The 12,378-nt window shown below is 50.2% G+C and overlaps 1 protein-coding gene across 2 annotated transcripts in view; it reads left to right on the top strand.

Annotated features, from left to right (window-relative positions):
• Positions 1–12,378, top strand: part of CACNG3 (calcium voltage-gated channel auxiliary subunit gamma 3) — an 84,066-nt gene that overhangs the window by 63,004 nt on the left and 8,684 nt on the right. The window contains exons 1-3 of one of the 2 annotated variants that reach the window (XM_008697157.2): positions 5,909–6,036; positions 6,664–6,747; positions 11,500–11,640. In XM_008697157.2, the coding sequence (XP_008695379.2) occupies positions 5,937–6,036; positions 6,664–6,747; positions 11,500–11,640 (325 nt within the window). In that variant the 5' untranslated portion in view covers positions 5,909–5,936. Of the gene's footprint in view, positions 1–5,908; positions 6,037–6,663; positions 6,748–11,499; positions 11,641–12,378 lie in introns of those variants that run through there. The other variant, XM_008697155.2, reaches the window with a different exon arrangement.

The raw sequence follows: 12,378 nt of genomic DNA, 5'->3' as shown, positions 1-12,378 counted from the left end.
CTGTTATGCCAAGAACCCAACCTGCTTACAGTCAGGCAGTCACTTTTGCTTTCTTAAGTGTTCCTGGTACATAAACAAACCCGAGGTTCATTCTTTCCTGATTCCTTGAGGCCAAGTCATCATGACGGGGACCTAACAAAAGACCTCTGTCTCTGGACCCAGGGCTCTGGTCTCCAGCTGGCCTTGGTTTTGAACTCCGAGCTGGACTTTGGGAGCTTGGAATTTGGTTGTCGCAGCTGGGCTGGTGGCTGAGATGGGTGCCAACGTCCGGGCACTGGGTTGGCAGGGTTTCCGGGCTGCACCGGGTGCTGGGCACTGCCGCCGGGCTGGGTGGGCTGGTTAGGAGCGTCCCTCCTCACTCCGAGCCCATGGTAACTGCCCAGAGACTACTCAGAAGTGATGTCCCTTTTTTAGGTTGGGAGGTGCCCCAGCCACCAAATTCTGCCCCAGGACCATCGGTGTGGGCCATCAATGTCCAGAGGAGGCAGACGTGGGGGCCCCTCCGAGAAGACCACCTAGAGGTCTGCTGTTGTGGAGGAAGGACATCCAGGGGACAGCAGCCCCTCCGAAGGGTCTCCCTTCAGGACTGCGATCTTGAGAAGGGCAGGGAAGTGAAGTCATGCCTCCACTGTCCGCACCCCCCCCACCCCAGTCTGTCTGCTCCAGATCCAGTATTTCCGGACTTAAGGCCAAAAACACTTAAGCAGAGCTGTCTTTAGATGACCCAGAAAAGCTCTATCTGGCCCTTGCCCAAACTTGGCATAGCAGGTGGTCTAGGCTTGTTCTCTCTACGGTGTGACCCGGTTAACCTGCCGCAATAGTCCCTCTTTCACCCCGCTGGCCTCCCTTCTGTTCTTCAAACTAACCAAGCTCCTTCCCACCTCTGAGCCTGCACACTTGTAGCAACCCCCGCCTGGAAAGCCGTTTCCCTGGCTCTCCGCAGGACCAGCTCTTTCTCTTTATGCAGGTCTGAGCCCAAATATCCCCCTCCCCCCGCCACCACCCTGCCCCAAATGGCTCACCGTCTCCCCCTACCCCATGCAGGATCACCATCACATCATCCAGCTTGATTTCCTTCAAAGCATCCCTTTACAGTCTGTAGACTTTCTCCCCAATGAGGACGTAAGTGCTGAGGCCCGGAATCTTCTCCTGAATTCCTAGGGAGGGAGAGGGGAAGGAAGGACAAAGGTTGAACCAACCGATCTTCACAGCCCAGATCTTACACCTGTCCTACCCCAGTTCCCACCGCCTTACCACTTCTCCCCTGGAACCACTGGATCTGCCCCCCAGACCGACCACCACCGATACTCTGAACACCCTGAGTTACTCTGAGTTCCCGAATGACTTCTCTCCCACTCAGCAACGCTCTTGCTGTCGCACTCTGCCTGAAGCAAGGCACCTCCCTCACTCTGACGAACTTTTAACTACCCTTCAGATCTCAGCATAGACATGATTCATTCAACATTCAGTTAACAGAAATCATTCTCCCGAGTTACCAGGTGAACGAATTTTCGGGGATGAGGGAAATGCTTTCGCTTTCAATCTTATGCCTTTCCAGGTGTACTGTTTGAATTTTCCAACTATGAACACCTCTATTCTTTTAATTTAACGGGGATTATCAGAACACGGGATAATGGACTGCTTCTTATTTTCCCTGGGATAGTTCTCTGCATTGAAAAATACTCTAACCCATGTTACTTTTAAGTGTCAGTACCACAATGACTTAATTATCATCACTTCCTTGCGTGGTTTAGTATCTTGGAAGAAGCCACCTGACTGAGCTCTTTCGTTCATTCTACTATTTTATCCAGCAAATGGCCTTGAGCTTTTGCAAGTAGACTATTCCCTCAGCGGAAAAAAATGATAATTTTGTCCTCTTGTTTCTCTTGCTCGTTACGCTTGACTCTGCCTTACTTCTTCTCGCACTAGAACGTATAGAACCGTGGTGAATATGAGAGGCGATGGTGGGCATTCTATCTTCTTCTTGATTTTAATGGGAATATTTCTAGGGTCTGGTCTTTTATTTTATTTTTATTTAAAGATTTATTGATTGATTTAAGAGAGAGAAAGAGAACACGAGCAGGAGGGGCAGAGGGAGAGAGAGAGAAAGTCTCAGACAGACTCCGTGCTGAGTCTGGAGCCCAACACAGGGCTCGATCCCACGACCTGAGTGGGATGCTTAACCAACCGAGCCACCCAGGTGCCCCTCTACAGTCTGGCCTTTTAGAAGGATTTTTGGTTGAAAGGCAGTCCCCTTCCTCTTACGAAGGACGTGTTCTTCCATTGTCTGAGCCAGAGATGAACCATCGGCATGATCTTTTCTGCAAAGGATGAGGCTTGTTTTCACCAGAAAACCAGTGTCTGCGAGTGTTCACCATGTCAGGAACTCTGCACTGGCTCTATCTGCCATTCTGGACCTCTTCTTGGGGTTCTGGGGTCTCGAGGTCCTGGGGTCTGTGTGTTCTCACAATCTAACTCTCACACCTGCCCCCCCACCTTCCCATCGCCTCTCCCCTGTAACCACCGGACCTGCACAGGCCAGCCCCCACTGATCCTCCTCCTGGTTGACCCCATTCCTGGGTCCTGCTTCTTTCTGCCGCAGGGCCTTGGCTTAACCTGGATCTGGGACAGTGCTTGCCCCCATGTCCTGACTTCATCTTTGCAGGGTCTATGTTTTCAACATCTCTCTTGGTTCCGTCCTCTGCAGTTCGCGGGCAAGTCCTACCCCATCCTATTTTTCTTAGATTTACTGAGATGGGGAAATACTCCTGAGAAAATGTGAGTGAGAAGAACAGCATGATCTCAATTTTATAGAACGATTTGTGTGTGAAAGCATGGAGGGGGGGGAAAGTCTGGAAGGAAATATCCAGAAATGCTAAATAGTGGTTATTTCTGGGAGCTGGCAATATGTTCCTTGTGTGAATGGCCAAGTTCACTTTTTGATGAGTGTGTGACTTGTGGTGCCAGAAACTTCGTCTTCGGCGTGGAGTCTTCCTCGGGGAAATTCTTGAGTTCCTTCCGTCTTATATTGCTTTTTTAAATCTCCTCGTAGCACCAATGTGTCTCTTCTGATCCTAAAATACCTACCAAAACCAATGGTAGTAATAGCGAGAATTGATTGAGTTCTCACTAGGTGCTAAGAGCCGTCCTAAGTGGTTTATGTCATCGTCTGATTAAAAGTGTACATGCTGAGAATACCGACCGACGCTCTGTCTACGCTCGTAGCCCCAGTTAATTCTCGCGACAACTCCACGACGGTGTTCTTATTACTATCATCATTCTATGGAAGAAGAGACAGGTTTGGGGAGGTCATTCGCCTTAGGTGCCTCAAGTGCCGTAGGGCCAGCTGGGGAATTAGACCAGCTGGAAAGTTCGTCCCCGGGGCCTACAGGGGCTCCAGGAGCCCAGCTGCAGGGGACGGTTTATGCGTGGAAATGTGGAACAGAGCTCCCCGTTTTTTTAAAGAGAAGCTGCAAATGAGGCTTTCCTGTGACAGATCCTGAATTTTAAATTGCAGCAGCATATTGAATTAAAAAAAAAAATACTGCAGGTATAAAAAAAATAAAACAAAACAAGCCAAAACGCCAAACAAAACATTCCGTGACCCAGATTTGCCCTAGACGTTATGTCCTTTAGAAGAACCGGCCTGACTGATGTCCTCCAGCCCCCCTGGAAGGCCCAGACACCTCTTTTCGTGTTACCTCACAGGACAGGGCTCTTTAGACCATGGATCAGCAAAATCTACCTCAGCCAGAGAGCAAATATTTTTGGCTCTGCTGTTTCTGTCATAGCGGCTCCACTCTGCCATTTTGGGGGGAAGCCGTCAACAAAGGGGCGTGGCTGTGTTTCAATACGATCCTGTTTACAGACTCTGAAATCTGAATTTCATATCGTTTTGTGCATGTCGTGAAACAATATTCTTCTTTTGCTTTTTTTCCAGCCGTCTGAATATGCAGAAACCATTCTTAGCCCAGGGGCTGTGCGAGAACAGGTGGTAGGCTGCTTTAGACCCTAAATACTGGTGACTCTTTCTCCAGGAGCTTCTGGTGTTTGCAGCTCTAGGCTCTAGGATCCAGCTGCCCTAACCCACGCTGGGAAAGGCCCTGTCAGAAGCAGGTGCAGGCATGTGTGCGGCTCCTTATTCCCACCTGGTTCTGACTGGTCTGTCTTAGTGGAATCCATGTTTCGTCTTCAGCTGAAACTTTCTTCCCGTGAAAGCTTTTGTGGGGGCTCCTGGGGGGCTCAGTCAGTTAAGTGTCTGCCTTCGGCTCAGGTCATGATCCCAGGGTCCTGGGATCGAGTCCTGCAGTGGGCTCCCTGCTCAGCAGGGGAGTCTGCTTCTCCCTCTGCCTCTGCCCTTCCCCCCCATCTTGTGTGCTCTCTCACTCTCTCAAATAAATAAATAAAATCTTTAGGCAAGCAAGCAAGCAAGCCTTTGTGGTGTATGTCAAACAGCTAACAATAGTTGGTCCCACAACCACCGCCTTTGCCCTGCTCCATAGCCCCCAACATAGATCGTGGAAAAACCATGGTTGATGGAAAAACCACTGGTCCAGTTCATTGCCACAATCAAGAGCTGGGGGTGGACAAAAAAATTAACATAAAGCCACCTGGCGAAGGACGTTGCTGGAAGAGAGTACAACTCACGATAGTGGTTAAGAGCTTTGGCTTTGGAGTAGGGCAGACTTCCATCTGAGCCCGCCCCTTATAGCGGCGTCCCTTCACTGAGCCTGTTTCCTCCCTGTCAAAAGGAATCATAATACCAGGTACCTCATGAGGCTGTTTTGAGAGCTAAAGGGGATAAAACACGTAAAGGGCTTAGGATGGCACCTGGTCCAAGGTATGGGCTCAGCATGTGTGACTTATTCTGATTTCTTATCCAGCTTGCCAGAAGGGAATGGGGCTTATAAACAAACAGGTGTATGTGAATGGAACTCTAAAATCTAAACAAGAGAAGAATGAAGCCTTTTTTTTCATATCAGGGAAGAAGTTAAGACTTTGTGTTTCTTCCAAGAATATCCTGGAGCCCTCAAGTCTTCTCTCCAGGACCCCTCTTCTTGGTTCTGAGTCCATTCTTTGCCTGGTGAGCAGAGAATCAGAATCAAGGGGGTCCTTTACATACAGCCTCGCATTTATTGGGAAATGCCTCTGGCTTGGAGCCTACTTATAGCTGGGTTAAATGCATGGCACTCATTATTTTAAGACAATTATTGACATAATAATAATGGCTACCGTCCATAGTGCAACAGTGAAAACCACAGGCTTTGAAGCTTGAATTCAGAGATCGATTCTTCTCCTCTCCGGCTGTGACACCTCAGTCTCTTCTGTGATCTGGTTACCTCATCATCAGATGTCAGTATTAAGAGCCCCCACCTCCCAGGGCGGTGGACAAGAGTAAACGAGAGAAGGGATGTAAGGTTTCAGCTCTGTGCCTGGCCCACTGGAAGCATTTAGTAAGTGCTGGCCGCAATCACGACACGCCTAGAGTTTTGCAAAAACTATCTCATCTTCATATATGGCCTTATTTAATGCCTGCAGTAGCTGGCCTGAAATATAAGGCCAGATCTCCGTGAACTGCTGTCCGCAACGTCACCTGCCCCTCCCCCTCCCCACCACGTTCTCAGGCTGGGACAAGAACAATGATGTGTAATTCCATGCTGTGTTATGGTGAGGAGTTCTGAAATTGTTGTCATTTGTAAGAACTGGCAGAGCCATTAGCTGCCCCAGAGATGGGTTAATTGGCTAGTTAACAAACACCCACAAGGATTATCAAACACCAAGAATGATTTAAGTCAAACCGATATTGAAGGAAGAAAAGGAAGTGGTGGTTGGCGGTTTCCCCAAGATGGACCTGTGCACTCTGTGCCTCTCGAGGGCGTGGGCCACACGGCGGAGCACAGCAGGCTGTGACCGGGGGCGAGGGGAGGTGGGAGGGGATGTCCTGTGTTGGATACCAGCAGCATCAGGGACTGTGGGCTACTCCTGAATCCATGCCCGGAATTGACACCTGGGAGACAGCAGATCTTGACTGGAACTGTGTGAGTTCAAGCAAAATCCTCGTCTGCAAAATGGAAAATTACTACATACAAATTCCATTTCCCTGGGCGCCTGGGTGGTTCAGTCGGTTAAGTGTCTGCCTTGGGCTCAGGTCATGATCCCGGGGTCCTGGGATGGAGCCCTGTGTTGGGCTCCCTGCTCAGCGGGGGGCCTGCTTCTCCCTCTGCCTCTGCCTGCCGCTCCCCCTGCTTGCGCTCTGTCAAATAAATAAATAAAATCTTAAAAAGCAAAACAACCATTTCCTTCTCCTTTTTCCCCTCACCAGTGGCAGGGGCCCAGGAGAGGCCGAGGGATAGATAAAGCAAGACAGTCCTTATCGTGAATGATTGTGTTCAGTATCATAATGAATGAGAGCTATTTGCCCTTCTCCGAAGATCCCAACATCAAGGAAGCAGATTTTCTAGGAAGCGACGTCTTCTGCTTCTTTTTTTTTTTTCCCCTCCTCTACTGGTCTCTGTTTTGTGCCCTAGGACAGATGCTGATGGGCCAATATATGCGCAGCCCGCAACAACCTGGGAAGGATCTTCGAGGTGGGGGTGAGGACCCAGGCTCACCTCAGGGGCTCTGGCTCCTCCCCTCAGCTCAGGCCGTCATTTGTTTCCACAGGGACTTTCCGAGGAGTGTGCAAGAAAATCGATCACTTCCCCGAAGACGCTGACTATGAACAAGACACAGCAGAGTATCTCTTGCGTGAGTTCCCACTTCTGGGGTCTCCCCTGGAGGGGGTGGGGGCGGCCCTGCAGTCACCCAGCTGCCTCGGAGGCTTGTCAGTACCCACCCCTGGAAATGGATACTTCCAAAGGAGCTTCCGGGGACCTTCGCTACCAGACAGAGACGTTCAAGTGATTCTGATACCTGAGTCTCTTTAATGTCAATGAACTAGAAATAGAAGGGGAAAAAGTAGGTGAGTCAAAACTGAAAGGTTCTTTTTAGTCTGCTTAGGAAAAAAAATCTAAGGAATTTTCTTCCACTGGAATACAAGTTTTCACCTTCCCCGAGAGAGTTGAGTTGAGGTGCTAATGGGTGAGGTGCTAATGGGTGAGGTGCTAATGGGCACAGTCCTAAGGGGCAAGGCCTGGGAGATTAAATGCAAACCCAGATTTGCCTGTCTGCAGTTTCAGTCCTATTGGGGCAGGGCCAGCATCTTCCTGGGATTGTCCCAAGGCTGGTAACCTGGATATGACGTGGGACTGTCACAAATGCAGCCCGTGGGAGGGAGCAGAGTGCGGTGCCTTAGCGCGAGGGCTCTGGGCTCTTGTTAGACCTGGGCTTTTATGCCCTGCCTGACTCTCTGCTGCTGGGTTAAACCTGGGTACACTGCTTTACCTTTCCATCTCCCCTCTGTCCTTATCTAGTCAGAAATGGAGATGACAATGTCATCTACGTGACAGGCTCGTGAAAATTAAATAAACTCTCGCGCATTACGCTCAGCTCAGGGCCCAACAGGGAGCCAATAAAGCAATAGAGGCTAAGCCCTTTTCCGTTGCTCGGGACAGGCAATAGCAAAGTCCAGTGGCAGTTATGCATCCAACACTGACCCCGGCACGGAGAGACTGTGACATTTCATGTCATCTCAATGTTAACTTCTTCAGCAAGAACGCCTGTCAAGTTCCCTCGAAGGGGAATTTCAAAGGCATTGACTATTATTAGGGAATGTTAAATGTAAGGTTTGCCCTTTTTTGTTTTTAACGGCCATTATAAAGAAAAACTTGAAGAAATTGTCCTATTCAAGATTACGTTTGTAACTTGTAGCTCGAGAAGAGTGGTTTTGACATTAGAACCATTTGTAGCCCTGCTCCCACCTGTTAGTCGGCAGATGTATGAGCCTTGAGTCATATAACAATGTTAGTCAGTATAGTTACTGTAGCAGAGGCGATTGAGAAAGTCAGTTTTCAGCTGATTTCTAAAACCTAAACATACCATTTCTCTTTTTCCAGTCCTTATGCACCTACTAGGACTTACCCAAATGCCTACTAGGATCTGTGCCAGCAGTTCGGGAAAACTTGGTACGGGGAGCACAGGGCGTATTTAGAGATGTAGCTTTGTACTTGGACCTCCTCCGAGGAATAGCTTTAAAGTTTTGTTTACTGAGTGCCCATCATTTTTGTTTTTCTTTCCTGCTTTAATGAAACATTGTGATGTTTGCCCCGTTGGAGGCGAAAGAGCTATAACTTCTATTTCACAACTGGCAAAACTGATTTTCAGTTCTTCCCAGGGGTCGATTGCTTTTCAACAAAATACTTTGCTCCCCTCTGGGAAGCGGAGGTCCTCGCCCCCATCCGACGGTCCACCCATGCTTCTCCATTGGCCACAGAACCAGGCTAAGGTTCAGGGGAGGCCTTTACGAGCACACAGATGTCCTGCGAGGAATTTTGGAATCCCCAACCCCACCACACAGAGCCAGGGGCACGTTCCCGCAGGGCTCTCCAGACCCCTCCAATGCGTGAGCTGCCAGTTCCTGCTGTGGCCGCCCCGCAGTGGGACTGGGACTCGGCACATTGATTTTTCTGCCATTTCCTCGTTCTTGAGTGCTGTCGGGTTATAGCTTCACCGTAGAGTATAAGGTTCACTAGCCCACGAGTCCTATAGACAAGAAACTCCCCATAATACAGCCCTGGACTTAGCCAGGTCCAGCCGCGATGCCCGTGGTAGGATTACACCGCAACAAACTGCCCTCCCCACCCCTCTAAGACCTCAACTTACCCCCACATGGTTTGGGGAGGAGAAAAAGTAAAGGAAGGAAGGCAGGGAAGGAGGAGATAAAGGGAGGGGGGAAGACAGTAAAACCTTTTTGTTCCAAAGCCTCCATGTGTCCCCTGGGCTAAAATGAAAGTAGAGTAGATCACACTGACTTGGCGAAAGTGGCAGAAGCAAATGTCCTGAGGCAGAAACCTGCAACCATGTATCTCATCTGTGGGCTAAAGAGTGGGGTCTGGCCACCAGTTGGTTGCCACAGGGTTACTGCAACCACTTTCACACATCTCATAGCCACCCATATCGAATTTGCGTTTTTATAACCAACGCAGTTCAATAGCATCAAATGTCCATAATTATTTCCTTTGGGCATAATCATACATTACAAAAAAATTTTTTAACTACTCTTTTAATCAATTGAACTCATCACATTGCATATTCGAGCAATTCCTGTCAATACCCAATGCAAATGAACGCTTTAAAGGTTTGTTCATGTTCGAATTCCTTTGAAACCCCTGGAGGCAGATCAACCCGTGATATTTGTGGGGCCCTGGGCTGAGGGTCCAAATGGAAACCTGTAGGTCATATGTGTAAATATTGAGAAGTTATAAATAAGCTATGCCCACAGTCGTGTGCCCACCTAGGACCCCAGAGTCCCTCCCCAGGGATACCCCTCAACCTGAGGACTAAAGGAAGCAAAGGGTCCAGCCTTTCCCAAACTTGACCCTGGAAGCAGAAGGATGGGAGGGACGCTGTATCAGGCCCTGGCTCTGCCCAGATCCCAGCACTGGGTGACTCAGGGCGGCTGTCTTTAAGCAAAAGCAAGGACTGTTTCATTTTCTTCTCATTAAGTGAACATCAGCCCCGTGTGCTCTCAGACTCTCACCCCACTTCTCCATCACCCCTCCCAGGCAGCCCTGTTAGCTAAATCGGCTACCAAACTTCCAGAAAACTTTTTCCATAAGACCGAATAAAACACCAGTCCTAACGTAAAAAGAGCTTGGCAGCTGGCACGTAAGCACCTCCGTGCAACAGCGAATAGAAACAGCAGGAGTTGAGTCACCAGGAATACGGGGCTTGAAAGCCTTGAACTTTCAGCTTTGAAATCCCCCCACCACTGCTGCACCTGCTCGTGCCCCATGGCATTTTGGGTGGCACCCCGGGCTCAGCGGCCGAGCACCAGCCATGGGCGTGGTGCTCAGCTCCTCTGTCTCCCGCTGTCCGCTGCCAATTCTGGTGGCTTTACCTTAGAAATCTATCCTGAGTCCCACAACTTCTCGCCACCCCCAGCCTACCATCCCGGCCCCAGCCGCGGTCAGCTCAAGTCTAGCTTCCACAGCCCTTGCGGCCTCAAGAGCTCACCCTTCCAAGAGCCCCACAGTGGTCAATGCTCTCCTGTCACTAGCTTGACATTCTGGATGATTTTGGAACAAGAGGCCTCGCATTTTCATTTCGCACTGGGTCCTGCAAATATGCAGCTGTTCTGTCAACTCAACAGGCTTGGGAGCCCCATGAGGCCAGGCACCCTGGTTCTTTTGTACATTAATGAACACGGAATTTGTTCAGCTGGTATATTCTGGTCTGGACATAGCAGGAAATACCCTTATACTGGTTGGGTGACTACTGAGACCCCCACCCTAGGACCCCTCCCCCAGAACTTAGGGCCCCTCCATGATCCGGCAACTGAAGAGTTAACGCAGGGCCTCCAGGAGCTGCTCCGGGCCCAGCCAGCCTCTGTGTTGCCGGGCAGCGCCCGTGCCCTTGTGGCTGTCACGCATTTCCGTTGGCACCCCAGGACCCAGCATGGTGTGCGTTTAGTAAGTGCACGGCAGCGCTGCTGAATGAATGAATCAATTCATTTGTTCCTTCGGTGACTGAGTGGGTATTAAGTGAGGATTGCCAGACCCAGCGCCATGCAGATGGAGGTGTGTCCTGGGAAAGAGTCTGCATTTTGGTGAACAGCGTGTGATCTGCTATGAGTCTCGGGATGCAGGGCTGGACCCATAATTGGCAGAGTCCCGTGCAAATAAAATGCCCAGGCTCCTCATTCAAAACACAGGCAAAACAGCTCTTCCTTTTCTTCTGTTCTGTCTCTCTTGATCTGTCACAGTGTCTTTTATTTGCTATTTCATGGCATGCTACCCCCCGGGGGGGCGGGGAACAGAGACACTCAACGGGTGAATGCTGAATGCATAGCTTTGCAGGTGCTTGGGGCTTGCACCTAACCTCTATTGTTCCTTTGTGCCCAGCCCCCACCAAGAAGGAAGGCTGGCAGGGATCGCTGGCTGGGGCAGAATAACGGGCAGCTAAGGTCCCATCCCGGGGGACGTGGAGAGCTGACGGGTAGTGGGATCCCTTGTGAATCAAAGCTGCAAGCCCCCCCACTGCACGCTCCGTTAGCCCATCAGACTTCCCTTCTAAAACATAACGCAAGGGGCACCTGCGTGGTTGACTGTCCAACTCTTGATATCAGCTCAGTCTTGATCTCAGTGTCGTGAGTTCAAGCCCTGCGCTGGGCTCCACACCGAGTGGAGCCCACACTGAGTGGAACACACACACACACACACACACACACACACACACACACACACAATTCAAAGATAAAATGATGAAGACTTTCAGGACGGTGATTCCAGAGCCTTAGCCCCAGCGCAGGGCCCTGAGCAACCGTACTGGTCTCACGCCCACCTCAGACGCAGGCTCTGCCGTCTGGGCTGCGGGTGGAACTGTCTCCACTTCTCTCCACAGGGGCCGTGAGAGCCTCCAGTGTCTTCCCCATCCTCAGCGTCACGCTGCTTTTCTTCGGCGGGCTCTGCGTGGCAGCCAGTGAGTTTCACCGAAGCAGACACAACGTCATCCTCAGCGCGGGCATCTTTTTTGTCTCTGCAGGTGAGCCTCTGGCCCCAGCACTGAGATGCTCCCAGACACCCAACCCCACCGGGGCCATGAGGACCAAGCACGTTATCCGGGGTTCCATGCAGGGAAAGAGCGAGAAAATACTCGACTTGTGTTAAGAATGAGGAGCCAAAGACTCTCATGAGAACCAAAGATGCTGACACGCGGGGTGGGGGGGGGCAGGTAGTGATGGAAAGAAAAGAGGAGATGGGGGGCAGGGTCAGCTCAGAGGGAGAGAGAGGCTGGTTAGTAAGAGAGCGTGTGTGACCTCGGAAAGACACGGGTTTGAACCACGGGGTTCCGCTTATACACGGATTTTTAGATAAATCCGTACGGTAGTCTAAATGTATTTTCCCCTCCTTATGATTTTCTTAATGACATTTTCTTTTCTCTAGCCTACTTTCTTGTAAGACTATGGTATAGAAGACATATGACATACCAAATATGTGTTAATTGACTGTCTGTGTCTGGTAAGGCTTCCAGTCAACAGGAGGCAATTAGCAGTTAAGTTTTTGGAAAGTCGGAAGTTAAACACAGATTTTTGGCTGTGTGGGGGGTCAGCACCCCTAACTCCCGCGTTGTTTGAGGGTCAACTGTCTATGCCTGCACATAGAGGGGCAGGCGTAGGTAATGTGTGACCTGCAAGACTGGCTCAGCGTGTTTTAACGGGGTCTAACTTTCTGTTCACTTGGACATGTTCACCTATGTCTCTGGCCCTTTGAGATATGTCGC

This window comes from Ursus maritimus, unplaced genomic scaffold (assembly GCF_017311325.1).
Source record: "Ursus maritimus isolate PB19 unplaced genomic scaffold, ASM1731132v1 scaffold_2, whole genome shotgun sequence".
Lineage (NCBI taxonomy): Eukaryota > Metazoa > Chordata > Mammalia > Carnivora > Ursidae > Ursus > Ursus maritimus.
This window is presented reverse-complemented; position numbering and strand designations above follow the sequence as displayed.